We start from the raw sequence: 19,307 nt of genomic DNA on the forward strand, positions 1-19,307 counted from the left end.
GTGTTTCTACATATTTGCACATTATAAACTAAATTTATGGCAAATAAACATCAGCTTCCCACATCAGTTTTCATATCAGCTTCCACGCTTATTAATAATCAGTATCAGTCCAGAAGAAAATATATCGGTCAACCCCTTGTCTTGGTGACTCTATTTGGGGAAAGGGAGAAACTGTGATAATTGGCCAAAAAATCACTTTAAAGCACAAGATACAAGAAACAGTTGTATGATACCAGACAGTTGATATCAACAGAGGAGAATGCTGGATCAGGCAAAACATTAAAGCGCATTAGCAGAACTAAAAAGGTCACTACAATGTAAAGAGCCAGGGTTTTAAACGATACCATCTCATTTCTAACAGATTGCAAGCCTAAACGCACACACACACACACACACCACACACACACACACACACACACACAGCTGTGTTGTGAGTGATTGGAGGGTAACATCTGCTGTGTTAACAGAATGAATTGGCTCTTCACTGCTAAGATAATGACACCGCTGCAGTCCAAATTATTCCAGTCTACGAACAAAGCAAACAAACAAAACACAAAAAAACAGCCAATGGGGCTCAGCGAATGTCACACGGGTCAGCAGCCCAAACTCTCTGTCCGACATCCGTGTTTGTTTGGATTATTTTCGGTGGTCTTGATCCCAACATTCCTGCATCAGCACTACATTTACTGAGTGAGCTGCGAGTCAACATTTCCATGCAGAAGGTTATTTGAGAATTAGGTTGTGCGCTTGAAATAAATAGTTTTGAGAAAAATCTAATACAATCTATCCCTCCCTCCCCTTTTCACCAAATCAAGATTGAAGTTTGCTTCTTTAGTTTGTTACTGGAGTTACAAGGCTAATGTAGTGAACAAGTAATGAAGTTCATGTACACCAATTAGCATCAAGAAAACTACACAGATTACTGCACGTTCGGCTCAAACAAGGTCATTAAGTAATCTAACATATGACAACACGTGAGTCCTCGTATGATTGCACAGCAATATTTCAAGATTTGTGATATGCCAAGTGATTTAATAACCTATACTTCAGTATGTCGCAATATTACTCCTCCAAATTATTCCTCCAAAAGAAAACCCTCTATTTAATTTAATGTGGTTTACACATTTATCACTGTTTTATTAGAGCAAAACATCAATGTACAACACATGTACATGTACATATACATAGACAGACGCACTTTTATGTGTGCATACCCTTACTAACATATATATAAGTAGTATATATATGTAGTATTCAACCCCCTGCAGATTTTGCAGGTTTACACATTTGGAGTTAACCCCAATCAAGTGAACAGCACTCATACATGGTCAACATGGGAAAGACTAAGGAGCATTCCAAGGCCATCAGAGACAAAATCGTGGAGGGTCACAAGGCTGGCAAGGGGTACAAAACCCTTTCCAAGGAGTTGGGCGTACCTGTCTCCACCATTGGGAGCATCATCCTTGAAGTGGAAGGCTTATGGAACTACTGTTAACCTTCCACGGCCTGGACAGCCTTTCAAAGTTTCCTCCCGTGCCGAGGCCAGGCTTGTCCGAACGGTCAAGGCTGACCCAAGGACAACAAAAAGGGAGCTCCGGAAAGATCTCATGGCGGTGGGGACACTGGTTTCAATAAATACCATAAGTAACGTACTGCACCACCATGGTCTCCGTTCCAGGCGAGCCCGTAAGGTACCTTTACTTTCAAAACGTCATGTCAAGGCCCGTCTAAAGATTGCTCCTGATCACTTGGAGGACTCTGAAGCAGACTGGTTCAAGGTTCTCTGGTCTGATGAGACCAAGATCGAGGTCTTTGGTGCCAACCACACCTGGGGTGTTTGGCGAGAGGATGGCACTGCATACGACCCCAAGAATACCATCCCTACAGTCAAGTATGGTGGTGGCAGCATCATGCTGTGGGGCTGCTTCTCAGCCAAGGGGCCTGGCCATCTGGTCCGCATCCACGGGAAGATGGATAGCACAGCCTACCTGGAGATTTTGGCCAAAAACCTCCGCTTCTCCATCAAGGATCTTAAGATGGGTCGTCATTTCATCTTCCAACAGGACAATGACCCCAAGCACACGGCCAAGAAAACCAAGGCCTGGTTTAAGAGGGAAAAGATCAAGTGTTGCAGTGGCCTAGTCAGTCTCCTGACCTTAACCCAATTGAAAACTTGTGGAAGGAGCTCAAGATCAAAGTCCACAAGAGATGCCCAAAGAACCTAGACAACTTGGAGAAGATCTGCATGGCGGAGTGGGCCAAGATTACTCCAGAGACCTGTGCCGGCATGATCAGGTCTTTTAAAAAATGATTAATAGCTGTAATTGCAAACAAGGGTTATTCAACAAAATATTAAACCTAGGGGTTGAAGAATAATTGATCCTAATTTTGATGTTTAAAATGTACTATAATTTAATTGAGCAACTTGTATTTTTGTTTGGAATATTTAGGCATCTGTTAATAAATGCTACTCTTGCTCAAAGTTTGAAGGCTCTAACTTATTTGATCTGGAGGGGGTTGAATACTACTTGGAGGCACTGTACATATATACACACATATGAAAACAGAGATTAAAACCTCTTATTCTCCAGGGTATATTTTGCTTTTTCCATCTGAATTTACATGCCCAAATTGTAAGGCAAATTATTCAGTAACTGCTTGAAAATAAATGTTAATTTTTATTTTATTTTTATTTTTTTTCTGCTTACAATTTACCGCTGAAAGCCAAAAATCTTAGACACACTTTTTATTTTTTTATAAAAATAATTTTTAGAGTATATCACTGAAGAGACGCCATCTGGGATCCAGTTTATAGCTCAGATTTGTGGAAATTGGTTCAACTTTCAGTAGGAAAAAAAAATGTGAGCTCAGCTTCTTTTATTATAAGGGGTTAAAATTACATTACTAGCCAGAGTTTCCCATATTTGGATTGTTGAAGCCTTAGCATTGTGAATTCTAGCAGTAGAAAGCTCCATCATAATAATATCATAAAATACAATAACCACTTTCTACTATGCAACATATGAGGGCTCTAGCATAGAGTTGAACCATTTGGGGAAATATCTATGCAATTTGTCTGGCCAATATTGTGACTTCAATTTAAATTGTGATTATTTGCTACAAATTAAGCTCCAGGTCTGTATTTTGCTTTGTCAAATCCTTTTTTCAGGCTCTTCTGGTTTGAGCGCTGAACACAGTGTGCCAGACTTCCAGTTAGTTGCAGGTCCTTACTTTATTTCTTACTTTCGTTACCTTCAAACAATTTTTAATCTGGCACGCTGGAGTCGCCTGTCTAAAAAGGTTTGGGATGTTGTTCAAAAGCTATACTTGATAAATAAATTTGGTAAATCAGATTTAACTGAATTTTAGAGAACCAACTGTTTTATCATATCGTTATTTTATAATATCATGTATTCATACATACAGACTGCCAGTTAGTTGTGGTTGTGTCATTGCGTGCATCACACATGGGTGTTTGGTTGCTTCTGATGGCCTAACTCATCCATAGGCGGTACAATTATTAGGTTCAATTTATTGTTAAGTTAAATTCATGCCCTTAAAACTTGCAAATCAATGTTGTTGATATTGTTATTGCTATTAACTGGTATTTAGGACGTCACGCATGTACAGGAATTAAGACTTACTATTCCTTGCGTTATTTCAGCGCACGCAAAATCGTGTGATTTTTCAGCGGCGGAAAAATCGAGACATCTGAACCGCATTCAGGATGAACAAACACTCGATCCAGGGCTGATATGAGAAGCCGCTCTAGGCTACTTGAGAGCTTTCAGGCAACTTATTAACACGGGCACATGATGTTGCACAAATGACTCTGAGATTAAGTGGTTTATTCATTCCAATATAAACACACCCCTAAACACAGATGTGTCAGTGCGCACACACACACACACACACACACACACACACACACACAGCAGAGCAGAGCAGAGCGGAGAATAAGGAGACGCAGGTGTTAGCTTAGTTAATGATCCAGAGCAGCACCTGCTACCATAGATAATGACCTGTGACACGAGCTTAACAAGGACAGAGAGAGACGAGCGAGTGCTTGTGTGCGAGCGAGCGAGGGAGGGAGTGTGTGTCAGGAAGAAAGGGAAAGGACTCATCATGACGAGCCAAGGAAAGTGGGGGTGGGGGTGGGGTCTCAAAAAACACTCAAATGAGAGAGCCAGAAGGGCAACTGGCTGAAAAAGGCTGGAGATGCTAAAAGCGCCGAGAGGTGAAAAAAGGGGTATGAGGGAGCTAAAACTGAGCCGAGAGCTAAAGAGGGAGCAGAAACTGGAGTGAGAAGGAAAGAGTGTGAGGGAGAGAGACTAGAACCTGAATAAGTGTGTGTGAGGTGCAAATTTCACACTCCAGCTCCTCTTGTTTTTAACAAATTCCCCCCCCTGCTGTAGTTTTACTCCTTACTTTATATCCTCCTCTCTACTTTCATTACCTTTGAGCTATTTCTAATCTGACACGCTGGAGACGGGTGATTCCACTTTTCTATCTCTCCATAGGAGTCACTGGTGTTACTGACCGTCATCGGTGTTACACATAAGAAAGGTAACACCAGTGACGTTTTTCATGAACGGTGCATTTTACAAAATGGCTGCTACAGAGCATCAAACCACATGTTGTCAATCATCAATATCCACTAAAATATGTCATTTAATCCATTTGTGTTCTATTTTTTCACAGTTACCTGAGAATAAAGTCGGTCACACCAGTGACTTCAGCTAAAAGCTTCATATGAAATCGTGAGCTAAATGAGAAAATGTCTGATAACTGAAAGACTCAGTGGACTCACCATGAGCTTTTCTTCATAGATCCTCAGAAAACAGGTAAAAGGAAGTCAAGTGATGTCATCAGTGTTACTATTATTCCAAAATAGGGGTGCAATGATTATTCGACTTAGTCGACTAAAATTGACGACCAAATTAGTTGGCAACTAATTTAGTGGTCGATTAGTTGGTGACGTCATTACGCGTCTTTCTCGCGCTCACTAGGAACGTTTTGACATTACCGCTTACTGGAGAGTTAACAACAGTGGACAGTGCAGTGCAGCCAAAAGCATGTCTATATTTAATATGCTGGGCCGAAAATATATATATTTTTAGTTATATGTAACATTCTAGGTGCAAAAATAGAATTTTAACATTAAACAGGTGGAGGCTAACATCTCATTATATAGCGTGAGAATAGTGTAGTATACAAAATTTGTCTAAAAATGTTTGGGATGTTGATCAAAAGCATTGCTTGATAAAAAAAAATGTTAAATCAGAATTTAACATGAATTTTAGACAGTTTTATACATCATTATTTTATAATATTGTATTTATACTCCATCAAATGACAGCTATTATTGTCGCTACGCAGCAATTTAACCCGATCATTAAAAACGTGAGGTTTTATTTAGCACTTTGAGTGAAAACTTGGATCTTAAAGGGTTGAGTTTGGACAAAAAGTCAGGCTCAGTTGCTCAAAACTTGACGATGTGGTTTGCCTAGGTTGGTACAGTGTAGTGGGTAATATGTCTACGCTGTAGACTGGGGTTCAATCCCCCGCCCGGGCAAGCACCCTACACTACACCAATAAGAGTCCTTGGGCACGACTCCTATCACTACCTTCGCCTACCTGTGTAAAATGATCAAACTGTAAGTCGCTCTGGATAAGAACATCTGCCAAACCCCACAAATGTAAATGTAAATGGTTTGGATTAGACTGGGACAAGTTAACAGGTTGCACTTGGATTTGAACCAAAAATTCAGGTCTTTTTAAAGCTATTAAAGCTCTAAGGGAGACAGAGAGAGGTCTACAATGACTAGTTGATGAAGATTTGTCAGATTGTAGAGATGAGCAATGTAATATTTATCAATATTGTGTTACATCACAAAAAAGTGACATCACAAAAAAGCTTAATTAGGCCTGGATAACTGTATATAGTTTGGGAAAGTATGTGAATCAATGAATAAAAATCATTGTTTTTATAGCTGTAATGTACTTCTTTAAACGTAGCATTTCATACTGTTTTAATAGTATTTAATAGTAGTGTTTAATAGTATTAATGCTTTTGCCATATTATCATAGCATCCTTTAATTCAATATAATAACCATTAGAAATATCCAGGGCAAATGCCCCCTATATTCAACATTTTTGCCCCTTAAAAGACAGAACAGGGATAAAAAAAATGCAGCCAAAATAACATGCTACAGTGGCGCGTGTTTACTCTTTAGAATTTTCTACATTTCTGCATAAATTTGACCCAAAACTTCAGGTCAGATTTTCAGTCAAAAATTAATGACCATGTCTAATATTTTTGTCTCATTAGGTCAAATTTATGCAGAAATATAGAAAGTTCTAAAGGGTTCACAAACTTTCAGTCACCACTGTACACATGTAATGAATCAGCGCCGACACATCCTGTCTGATCTCGAAAGCAGAGCGTAAATTCAATCAAAACACTGATTAATTTGTCAATTATCTGCTGTGCAGGTTAAACCAGCTGTTAGTGATCTGCTTATGTTAAAGATGGGATAAAACCTTGTATCTCCAAATGGTAACTTTACAGGAGAAGGAAAAAAATGCCAAGCACAGTTGGTAATTTCAAATGGCTTAAATAAAAAATGAGGACAAAGTAAAAAACAGTAAAAAAAACAGTAACAAGACTGATTTAGTACCCATTTGTGTAAAAATGTACCTGAATTCCAGTCACTTGCAAAACTTGCACCTTAAAATATATATTATTTCCCTGTATACAATGTTAATTAACAGGACTGTAAAATAAATGATGAAACAATGGTACTATTAAATGTTAAAAAATCATTCATTAAATTAAATCCTTGCCAACAGCCCTTAACAACAAAGCATCTGCCAGGAGCAAATATTTAGTAACCTGAATATTTCATTGAATATTTAATACTGACACCCAACCGTTGTATCTTCAATACAGCACATGTATAGCAAAGGGCTAGTCAGGTGTAGAAGCTGTAGAAGTGGTCTTACTACAGTCACTGGCCTTTTATATCTTCTCCTATCGAAAAAAGTGAAGTAGCTACTTCATCCACAATGACTGAACTACAGCACTGGGTATGAACACAGATAAATCAGTCAATAAACATCGATGCAGGGTAACAGCGCTGCCCTCCACACAACAGACTGGGGTTCAAGTCCCTGCTCGGGCCAAGCTACACCAATAAAAGTCCTTGGGCAAGACTCCTAACACCTCATTAACCTACCTCTATAACACAATTAAATCAAATAGCTCTGGATAACAGTACAAATGTACATGTAAATGTTCATGCGATGCAGGAGAAAGACTGCAGTGCACTATGAGAAGCATAGTGGGCGGCACGGCTTCTAGTGTTTCATAAATAAATTAATTAATTAATAAATAAACTGTCGCACAGATGAAACTTCAAATAATGACAATGGAAGGCAACCGAAGAAGGGAAAACAGTCAGTCTGCTAGTCGTAAGGTTAAGTGTGTTTGCGAGACGTACCCTCAGCGTACTGCAGTAACAGGAAGACGGAGTCCTCGGAGACGATGAACTTCCTGAGTCGTACCATGTTGGGCACGGTCCGGGGGACCACCGTCTTCTTCACACGTCCACACTCGCTACTCTTCCTCAGCCCCTGAAAAACAAACATGAAAAAATTGAAGGCCTGTCGTGTCCTCTATCAACACCTGATAAAAACATACCTGGACCAGTCTGACCATCATGGAGCTTTCTGCTGAGCAACGCATGTATGAACCTCACCCGACCCTCCCGGTGATACTACTGCATTTTTAATCATAGACACTGCTTCTCCTGCTTTTCCCCTTTTTCCGTGTGTTTTACTAACGGTCAAATCTCATTCTCTGCTGTTATTGTTTGCTTTCCGGTGTTGACCAGAGGAGGATGGGCTCCCCTTCTGAGTCTTGGTTCCTCTCAAGGTTTTTTCGTCTTGCTCTTGGGGATTTTCTCCTTGCCACTGTCACCACAGGCGATGCTCATGGGGACTCGGGCCCAAATTTTTCTGTAAAGCTGCTTTGTGACAACGTCTGTTGTAAAAAGAGCTACATAAATAAACCTTGACTTCTTATTATTATTAATATTATTATTATTACTATGATGTAGAATAAAGTAGAATAAAACATTTCTTACAAAAATATTTTTCACTCATTATTAATATTTTGTGAAAAATGAGAAGTTATGAAAGTATGAATAATATACTGTAATTACCTATTTACAGTCATTTACAGTCAGTTTTTCAAAGTTATCCGCATTAAGATTTGAACAACATCAACATCGTTCCTGATTCCTGTTTTCTCTGTGATCTTAGCCTCATCTGCAGCTCTGTTCGTCATTTCAGACACATCATAAACTACCACATACTAAATAAACTTGCACAGGCCGAGCACATTAGGATCATTTTTCGCATTTACTGATGTATGCAAAAGTTTGGGCACCCCTGATCAAATGACATGTTTTTGCTGATTTTCTAAGTAATAAATAAGTGACCACATCCTCTACAGACAACACACTTCTGCACATTTTAACACACATTTACTATTTATCTGCTGAATTCAACATACTGGGTAAACGAATGAAACCTAAAACATGGCCTGTGCAAAATTTATGGCACATTTTGTATTTTTATTTGAGCATATGACTGTATCTGCTACAAAACTGGTTTTATATCACGTTGAACTGAGCTAAGTGTTTTTCTCCTATTGATACTTCATAAACAAATGATCTCTCATTACACATATCAACACCCATATTTGTCTTAGCTGTTGGCATGGATGCAGACGATGCCAATGTCACCACACACACACACACACACACACACACACACACACACACACACACAGCTCTGGCTGTGATCAGTCAGATAGATGAGGAGGTGTGTGTGGTGACATTGGCATCATCTGTGTCCATGCCAACAGCAGACATCTGGAGCCTGTCCAAGCAAAGAGACCACAAATAATGGCATCACACACATTAAACTGAATACAGAAGTGTCTCTCTCTCTCTCTCTCTCTCTCTCCCTCTCTCTCTCTTGCCACTGCAGCAGAGAACTGTCTCTTCAGCTTCAGCCAAAACGCAGCGACGTCCATGGCACCGAGTCATTACCACAAAACCGCTCATGTTGGAGATGCAGGTAGGCTTTTAGCGCAAAGGCTAATCTCAGCGCCTGTCTAACAGACGAAACTGCACGGAGCGGAATGGAGCCGGCAATACAGCCACACATTCACCCTCACCTTCAGAACAAACATCTCCTGCGTTCTCTTATCCATCACCAGCAGCACCTGCAATAAACAAACAAATAATTAAATTATTTATTTTGTAGATTTTCTATGAGAAAATAAGTCAACACATCCTCTACAGTTATGATACATTTATATCTTATGTTTTTTTTTTCCAACACGTTAAACCCAGCAAAGAAACAGAAATTGTGCATTAAGATGTCAGAAAACATCCCATATTTAAGTTTGTTCTCTGTTTTTAAATGTAAAATTTTCAATTTAGAAAATCAAATGTTCAAACGTTTGCATATGACAGAACGTTAGGGGTGTAAAAATTCAGAAGCACATCTGAAGTCGGCTAAACAACGATTCAAACATCTGAATGAATTATAATCAAAAAACAATTTGGTCAAATTAAATATACTGGACAAAAAAATAGCATAAAAATAAACTTAGTGTATTGATATAATTGTCTATATTCCACTACTGTGTAAACAGTTTTAATAGTTCCAATCTCTTTTGTTATTTAGGTGCATTTAAGAGGGAAACATTTTAATTTAACCAAATCCTACTGTCAACAAAATCTAACTAAAGCTGCATGGATTTACATCGGAATCTGAAAATACAAAAATATATATAAACATAAATTTGAATCTCTATAAAAGAGTAAATGTTTACAGAATAAAGAACACAGTCCTTCTCAGCTACCAGCGACACGTCTGCACTCTTAGATGTCTTCATTGCTCAGTGTGTGTGTATGTGTGTGTTTGTGTGTGTGTGTGTGTGTGTGTGTGTGTGTGTGTGTGTGTATGTAAAAGCCCCTTGAGAAAGCTGAAAGCTGAACAGGTGCTGCCTAAATGAATATGAATAGAGTATGAGTTCTCTCTCACACACAAACACACGCTTCCAGCATATAATTAAAGGACCGAAGGACCTCAGGAGCGCCTGAGCTCACCTTGTCGATGACCCCTAGCACTCTGTAGTTGTGAAGTTCATCAGACTGACTCTGCTGACCCCACGACCCCTTACAACACTGAGCAGCCAGTGCCTACAGAGGGAGACAGAGAGAGAGTTATAAACATACATTTATAAACATGTATTTGATTGTAAATACAGTTAATAATACTGGGCTGCGATAAGAAAATATGACCCGGTGCTGACCCGGTTCTGAGTGGAGCTCTGTCCCATGCTGTCTTTGAGGTGCGTGTTGGAGATGAGCTCAGCGCGCATCAGATACTCGGCTGTCTTCCTCTTCACAGCCTCTCTCCTGCTCGGACTCACCTCACCTGATACAGACACACAAGAGTAAACGAGTGAGTAAGATTTTGCAGTAAAATGAAGCTCTGCTGATCATTTTAACACAGTTTTAACAACAAATGGTCTTAAACACTGGAGTTAATGTAGAACTGCTGATGCATCCTTTAACCCCTGAGACTGGCGCGCCAATAGCAACCTAGATAAAAGTCTCGCCTAGCTTCCAGCTAACGAAAGGGAAAAGAGAGAGATGTACGACGAACATCGATAATTTGGAGATTAATGGACTTATTTGTGTTTATAATCACTCCAGCTGTTTTCCTGATACGTTTAATCTGCAAGAAACTGTCAAACAAGAAGTCGTGAGGCTGAAGTCGCTTCTCATTCGCCAACTTCTTGCTCTTATTTTCCTGTTCCAGCTTAAATGGTGCAGCAGCTACATTCTGGCACCCCAGGCACAATTTAAGGTGGAACCTGAAAATTCGAACAAGAAGCTGGCGAATGAGAAGCGACTTCAGCCTCGTAGAAAATCAAACGTTGTGAGACATTTTACAAGAAACTATTCCACTTTCGAGGAAAAGTTTCCTGCTGGAGATGCGAGAAAAGCGGCTTTTTGAAAAGGGTTCTACACAGCAGCCAAAAGGGTTCTTCTACTGTTACAAGCTTGACACTGTGACAATAGAAGAACCCTTTTGGGTGTTGTATAGAACCATTTTCAAAATGATTCTGCATAGAACCATCTATAGCACATTTTCCGTCAGTCTGAAGAACCTTTTCATGATGCAAAGAATCCTTTAATCATGCAAAGCGCTCTTTGAGTGTTCATAGAACTGTTTTTCGTTACTAAAACCCTGCAAGCACCACCTTTTATTTAAGACTGTCGTCCTGGGCGACAGTGCGATGTAAGTGGATATCGTCGATAGTGGACAGGTAACACGATGACGATGTGTAAAAGGCGATAATCAGCGTTTTGAGAAAAGAAAGTTTTTCTAAGAGGTGCGCAGGCGTGTGCCCCAAAAGTGAGTTAGAGAGTGAGAGTGAGTTAGAGAGTGAGAGTGAGAGAGGTTTGTTAAGAAGCTGCCTGTTTGTTCTCTCTGCTGTGCACTGTGAGACTAGCTTTACGACACAACTCTTCACTTTCTACTTCTTTTTTGCTTTACATTAAGCGTATAATGAGTGAACAAAACTGAAAATAAATGCTGTTGTGCTTTAAAACTTCAGCTTGCTTTAAAGAGACTGGGTTTTACTGCAGAGGAGCGAAAAAAAGTTCCTCTGGTACCCGTCTACAGTCGGGAAACAGGATCAGAAACAGGTAATTAATAATATTCCATAATATATGCGCATAATGTTTTCTTCACTTTTACTGTTAAAACACTGAGTTGTAGAGGGGACTTTTAAAGGCTACGATACAGTAAATTACCCACTGTCTCGCTAAAATTTGCAGTATTTTCAGTCCAGTCTCAGTGCACCGGTGGTTAGTTAGCTCAATTATGAAAATGCCTTGTTTTTTAATATGTGAAGCATGTAGACACGGCTTTGAAAATCACATGCAGTGTGAAGTTTCTCCAGCAGGGAGCGCTATTAGCATGCAAATTGCCTTAAATCTGCACCAAAAATGATTCATGAATGCATGTTTGCAGTAATGTCTATTATAACGGCAGGCTAAGCAGTGTTCAAAAGATGTTGGGTTCCTCAGTTTTATATCATTTATTATGTGGTTTTATTAAAGTTTTTGATTAAAACCATTGATGTTCAAACAAGTACATACAGAACAGAAAGCAGGCCAAAGCTGCAGAAGAATGTATGTATCTGTTATGTCATCTAATCAGTGATTATGATTTTTTTATCTAGAAAATAACATACTCATTCCTTTCAGATATCGCCCAGGCCTACACTGTAGACAAACTTACTGCCAGATTTTCTTTGCAATAGTGGCGACAGGAACCAGAGGTAACAATATCCACAATGTAAACACAGCCAAAATGACCAGTGAACCCACACGTCCTCTGGGTTTTCATGTGTAATGACAATGATGAAGCTAAAATGTTGTTAAATCTGAATAAAATGTTTTTTTTGGGTACTATTTTGCCTTAGAACGCACAGCATGTACCTCTCTGCTATACAATAACAGTGGGTACCTTCTCTGCTGTGAGTGTGTTTTAATAATAACACTGTAGGCCAAAATCTTCTCAAAACTATCATAAAACAGTCTCAGGCATCAGGCAGTCCATTCATAACCATTTATGCAAACTCTGTGAGGGAGCCTTTCGAGACATTAAACGCTTCCCATCACCACCAATGTGAACAATTTTGACTTGGTAAGTTTCTCTAGAGCAAAGCATTTCACACCAAACCACTCTGAACGACTTTGTTTATATCCTAAAAACTTAATAATGTAGAAAATTGGAAAAATGGTTGGAATTCTCCTTCAACAATTCAACACGGTTTGAGGCAAGAGTGCGATGATTTAAGTATGCAGTGGGTATGACGCTACACGGTGTTGTGTACGCTTACGTCATACTATTATTTACCAAAAAAAAAAAATGGACAAAAGCATCTTACATAGGTAAAAACAGTTGCAGCAGCCAGTTTATAGTTTAGCAGCATTTTAATAGACAGCTGGAGCTTCTAATAGCTGCCAGGCCTCTTTAGCTCCATGTGTAGCAGAAAATAAGACAATGGAGGGAGAAAAGGAGGAATACAGAGCTAATTGGCTCAGGCATACGTTTCCAATACTTGTTAGCTACTTTAGCCTCCAGTGCAAAACCAAAAAAGGGAACTTTCGGAAATCAATCAGGGCTTCGCTGACTGGCTGCTCCACAGGTAATGAGAAAAACCTGTAAATCTGATTTGTGGCCAAACTCCTGCTTTAAAAGACTCTCAATCCGACAACAGTTTCAGCAATGAGAGTACATTCAAAACAAAGGAGAACGAATGGCAGCAGAACGCTCTCGTATTCCTCCTTTTCTCCCTCCATTGTCTCGCTTTCTGCTACACACAGAGCTAAAGAGGCCTGGCAGGTATTAAAAGCTGCAGCCGAAACCATTCACAAAAGCAGCCCTGCAGGGTTTAGCTGCACGGCGACGGCGGCCTTCGGCTGTTTTATCATCTGTAATAACTCCGCTCTCGCTCACCTCCGCTCACCAGGAGCCGCCGCACACCCGTAAACAAACACAAACACATTAACGAGTAAACAAGCGCAAACAAACAAGCCGAAGCATTCAGATCGCGCCAGGTAAACACAGCGCAGCGCTGGTTTAAGAACAATAAGGTGCGAGAGCGATGCCAGAGAAGCCATCAGGCAGCGTTTAATGCCAGCTAGAGCACCACCCCAGCGGCCTAAACACACAATGATTTTTGTTAAAGGGCCCATATCGTACAAAAACTCATTTTTCTTATTTATTTTGGGGAAAAAAAAAAGTTTGAGTATGTAAACATTTACATTGTAAACAAGATTCAAAAAGGAACCTTTCAGCCCCAAGTTCACAAATTGTTTTAAATTCATTGTTTTAGTGATGTCATGAAAACCAATACATATACATTTATCCACCTATTCAGACTACAGCAGTTTAGCTCCACCCTCTGCCCACTCCTTATAACTTCAATGTGAATGGGTGGGGCTAAATGGCTGTGGGATATACACCGATCAGGCATAACATTATGACCACCTCCTTGTTTCTATGCTCATTGTCCATTTTATCAGCTCCACTTACTGTATAGGTGCACTTTGTAGTTCTACAGTTACAGACTGTAGTCCATCTGTTTCTCTGCATACTTTGTTAGCCCCCTTTTACCCTGTTCTTCAGTGGTCAGGACCCCATGGACCCTCACAGAGCAGGTACTATTTGGGTGGTGGATCATTCTCAGCACTGCAGTAACACTGGTGGTGGTGTGTTACTATAGGTTGTGCTGGTACGAGTGGATCAGACACAGCAGTGCTGCTGGGGTTTTTAAACACTGTGTCCACTCACTGTCCACTCTATTAGACACTCCTACCTTGTCAGTCCACCATGTAGATGTAAAGTCAGAGACGATAGCTCATCTGCTGCTGCACAGTTTGTGTTGGTCATCCTCTAGTCCTTCATCAGTGGTCACAGGACGCTGCCCACAGGACGCTGCCCACAGGACGCTGTTGGATGAGTATCTTTGGTTGGTGGACTATTCTCAGTCCAGCAGTGACACTGATGTGTTTAAAAACTCCAGCAGCACTGCTGTGTCTGATCCACTCGCACCAGCACAACACACACTAACACACCACCACCACGTCAGTGTTACTGCAGTGCTGAGAATGATCCACCACCCAAATAGTACCTGCTCTGTGAGGGTCCATGGGGGTCCTGACCACTGAAGAACAGGGTAAAAGGGGGCTAACAAAGTATCAGAGAAACAGATGGACTACAGTCTGTAACTGTAGAACTACAAAGTGCACCTATATAGTAAGTGGAGCTGATAAAATGGACAATGAGCGTAGAAACAAGGAGGTGGTCATAATGTTATGACTAGTCGGTGAATGTAAACTTATTGGTTTTTGTGACATCACCGAAACAAGGAATTTAAAACAAGGGGTGCAGCGATTATTCAACTTAGTCGACTAAACTCGACGACCAAATTAGTTGCCAACTAATTTGATAGTCGATGAGTTGGTGACGTCGTTACGCGTGTTTCTCGCGCTCACCAGGAATGTTTTGACATCATCGCTTACTGGAGAGTAGCTAACAAAAGCGCGATGTCAGTCTCAAGAACAAAATCATCAAAAGTGTGGCAGCACCTCACACTAAACTCCGAAAAAAAAGGTTGTCAGTTGTGCCATTTGTATCTCTCATTGAAGTTCACTGGGTAAAGAAGATTCATCTAAGATACACCTGGTCCCAAACTGCATACTAGCACACTAAATAGTGTGTAAAAATAGCACATATACCAGAGGTCACTAATAGGCGGATCCGGTCCGAGTCCAGATCCAGACGCTGTCCTATACGTACCTGGACCTACAACTGATAAACTATGGAGAATGATTTCATTTCGAGGGGGTGGTCCTATTTTAATCGGCGTATTATTTCTAGTCATTATGGTACCGTTTTAGTGGCCCGGGAAACTCCCAGACCAATCGCATGCATTGTAAATACCACACGTGGCGCTACTCAGCCAATCAGATCTGTGCCTTACGATGAGCACTGAGACTCGAGTGAGTGTTGCACTGAGCCATGATGCAGGTTAGACATTATGATGTTCTGGACCTTTGCTTGAGGAAATTTACTGAATTTTAATTAAACACCCCTGACATACACCATTGGAAGTGCACTCATTAGTGTAGTGTGTGAGGTACAGAAGTGTGTGGTTTGGGACACGGCGACAGCTGTGCTAGCGAGCTGGTTAGCTAATGTTAATGTTAAAAGCTGTCCTACTTCATGTTCTGAGCTGAAATGTAACATTTTCTATTCCGAAATAATATTTGCGTGTTCTCTTGAACCGTTAATGAAGTTGGAACAGAGAAGCAACTAACTATTATTCACAGAGACCCTGCTCACTTTCAGATAAACGTTTACAGTTTTAAACACTGCATCGTTGTCTTAACGTCGAGGCTACCGGTGAGTTCAAATTCAGCAAACACAGAACGTTTGCGAACTGTTTTCTGTTTTCCACGAAAGTTTTCCATGAAAGTTTTCCACCACTCACAAACAGGAGTTAGTTCTCCGTGAACATACAGGGCAGCTGAACGAACGGTTACCGCTGAAATTAAGTGTTTGCACGAAATCGTTCATTTAACTGTTCATAGAGAAGTTTGTCACAAACGTTCGCCGCTTTCTCATCCGCCCCGTGAGAGCGCATCTTCCCTGCAGCGGAATATCTGCTCTCAGAGGAGATCCGGCCTCTCACAGGAGCACAGAGAGATCCGGCCTCTCACAGGAACACCGACTTTCCTCCGTTTCAATAAAGACCTGTGATTGTAGAATTTAGTTACAACAGAGTGTAGACAGACAGCAGAATGCACAAAGCACAGACTGCACTGTTTAAATTTTAAATTTACATATTTTTTTTTATTCACTTGATTAAAGGAAAACTGATTTAGTTTGGTTATATTTTATTGCTGCTACTTTGCACAGTGAATTCTTGAATGTTATTCATCCTTATTGTCTTCAAAGCTAATAGCTACATAAGAGTTATTTGGTAATGATTCATAGTGATTCGTGATCCGAATAATCAATTATTCATTTCAGTAATCGATAGATTATTCGACTATCAAATCAGCCCTATTTAATACAGGGTATTTCTACATATGGACTGGGGAAATTTCACAGCTTTAGCGATGTTTATACACTACGTCAAAGTCTTCTATACCAAAAAAGTGAGGAAAATTCAGTTTTGCATGTTATGGGTCCTTTAAGAAATCGATGTGATGGCTTGGGGTGTCCAGGAGAAATCTGGAACCACATTTTGTTCCTCGAACTAGCTAGTTATCAACTACTATGATCAAAATACAAAATTCTTGTTACTTTTAACTGTTATTAAATTTTACTGGCAACACTTCTTGACAGATGCAAAGTTCAAACAACATGCTTAGGTGACAGTACTGTATACAACGCATACAGGACATAGTTACATACAGCTACTTGCACATCATATATATTGGACACACATGTGACCCAATGTCTTGAAAAGGTATAAAAACAAACCCGTGTGTGTATATACCTTGGACTCCCTGCAGTAGTAGATCCACTCCGCTGCGGTAGTAAGAAAACGCAGCAGCGAAGTCCTGCTCCACCTCTTTCTGGACGGCCAATCCGATCTGCTCGCTCGCTTTCTCCAGATAATCCTTCTTGCGGAGGCTGGAGGGGAACAGCGCTGCCCTGCCGGCCCAGCCAGGCTCTAGCTCTGGCTTGCTGGGGGACACGTCCCGCCTGCTGCCCCCTGCTGGGTGGTTTGGAGAACTTCCACCTGAGGCCATTCCATCGTCCAGCTCAGCTAGGGAGTCTCCATCAACCAGCAGAGAAATTAAATCGCTGTCACTGGACGGCCCTGAAAAAGACAGTGGATATATATAGAGTGGTACACCACAAAAGAGCTTCAGTGTGACTAATAAGCACATTTATAGTAGTGTTTTTGCAGCATATCTTCACCACTGCTCTACAGAGCAAACGGAGAGGGCATCCATGTGGCCTAGGATTGGCTGAAAATGATAAGAATGGGCATTTCAACTAGTTCAGCTATTTAAAAATATAGCCATTTTAAATGAATAGCACTGAAATGTTTTTGTTCAATATATTTTCATGTGTAACTCCGCTAAGATGTGGCCGTTCAGCCCAACATGAGCAGCAATAACTTTTTTCACATCATCATTTAAAAATTCTTTAGTTAAAGTGACACTTTTTTGCATTTTTTGTTTCTTCCTGAGGTCCACTTACAAAGTTTGAGTTGTTTTATGAATCAAAAATAGTCATAACTCATTTCTACATGGTGATTTTCCACCCTCTCTTTACTCCTTAGCATTAAACAGGCTGTTTTTGTCACTGTCCCTTTAAGACTGATATGTAACTTAGCTGCATTTTGATTGGCTGCCCTGTATTGTGTCATCTTAAAAAAGCAGTCTGGGCTAATAACTTCAGCCCGAATAGGCAGGGCTACACTGCTGTAGCCTGAAAAGGCAGAAATATGTAAATATGCTGATTTTTGTGACATCATAAAAAATCTGAATTTGAGAATGAGCTGTTTTTTTAACTGAAGTTTCTATATATGGACTTTATTTAATTATTATATTTAAAAGGAAAGAAAAAGTCAGATTTCTATATGGGCCCTTTAAAACATACATGAACGTCGCTTCACTGCAGTGGTTCCACACTCACCTCCATACTCGGACTGACTGGTTACTGTCAAATCATCCACTCCACCAATGTCCTTGTGAACTGCACAGATGAGAAAGTGAAAAAGAAAGTTTGAGAGAGCTTAAAAAGGAGCCGAGTGCAAAAGACAGTGTTGGTATTCAAAAGGGGAGACATAACACTTCTACAAACTCAGCAGTTCTGAATCCTGGTCCTGGAGCACCTCAATCACCTTTAAGTGCTTTCCTTCTTTATATACCTCTAATATCTCTAATATACCTACTTCAACACACAAAGGGCAGGATAATCACCTCATAAGCTGTATCAGGTGAGTAATAGCAGGAGCAGAGCTGATACCACTTAACTAAGTGACCGATTTCATCGCATTAATTGTACGCTCTGAAATATAAGGGAGTAGTCTGACTCGTTTGTTAGTAGGTGTTGGGAATATAACATCATTAAATCTAACATCCATTAAATATAACATCCAAGTAAATCAATGCACAATGTGTCTTTAAGAGCCATAGAAATGAGGGTAACTACCACAGTATCAAGCATACCTTAAAGGGCCCATATCCTAGACTTCTCTTGTATATTTTGCTGTCTGAGGTCAATAAAAGTCAAGTTATGATATATATGACTTTTTCCTGAAATCTGGTAGATTGGAAAAGTCAAAGTAGTGCCACACGTAAATAATGCTATCAAATACTATCCCACTAATCAAACATGCTTTTTGGGGAAGTGTTTTTAATGAACTGACCATTTCCATGATATGCTCAAAAATCATATTGTGATGTAATTTATCACAATAACAATAAACATCATCATTTTAATACAAACAAATCATTGTATTTCCAGTTTCTGATAGTATTTGTTTTAAATGTGGCACAACTAGTTCTTACTGTTCCAACGGATCAGATGTCCATCATGTATCATGAAGAGTTCTTGAAGTACTGTGTATCTTTTTTTCATATGTTTCATATGATTTGTATGTACCATGTCATTT

At 40.0% G+C, this 19,307-nt stretch overlaps 1 protein-coding gene across 1 annotated transcript in view; it reads right to left on the minus strand.

Annotated features, from left to right (window-relative positions):
- Positions 1-19,307, minus strand: part of rps6kc1 (ribosomal protein S6 kinase polypeptide 1) — a 55,775-nt gene that overhangs the window by 20,328 nt on the left and 16,140 nt on the right. Inside the window, 6 exon segments of the mRNA XM_036581259.1 lie at positions 7,504-7,636; positions 9,249-9,296; positions 10,189-10,281; positions 10,395-10,519; positions 17,175-17,501; positions 18,326-18,385. Coding sequence (XP_036437152.1) covers positions 7,504-7,636; positions 9,249-9,296; positions 10,189-10,281; positions 10,395-10,519; positions 17,175-17,501; positions 18,326-18,385 — 786 coding nt within the window.

Source organism: Colossoma macropomum, unplaced genomic scaffold (assembly GCF_904425465.1).
Source record: "Colossoma macropomum unplaced genomic scaffold, Colossoma_macropomum, whole genome shotgun sequence".
In the NCBI taxonomy this organism is placed as follows: Eukaryota; Metazoa; Chordata; class Actinopteri; order Characiformes; family Serrasalmidae; genus Colossoma; species Colossoma macropomum.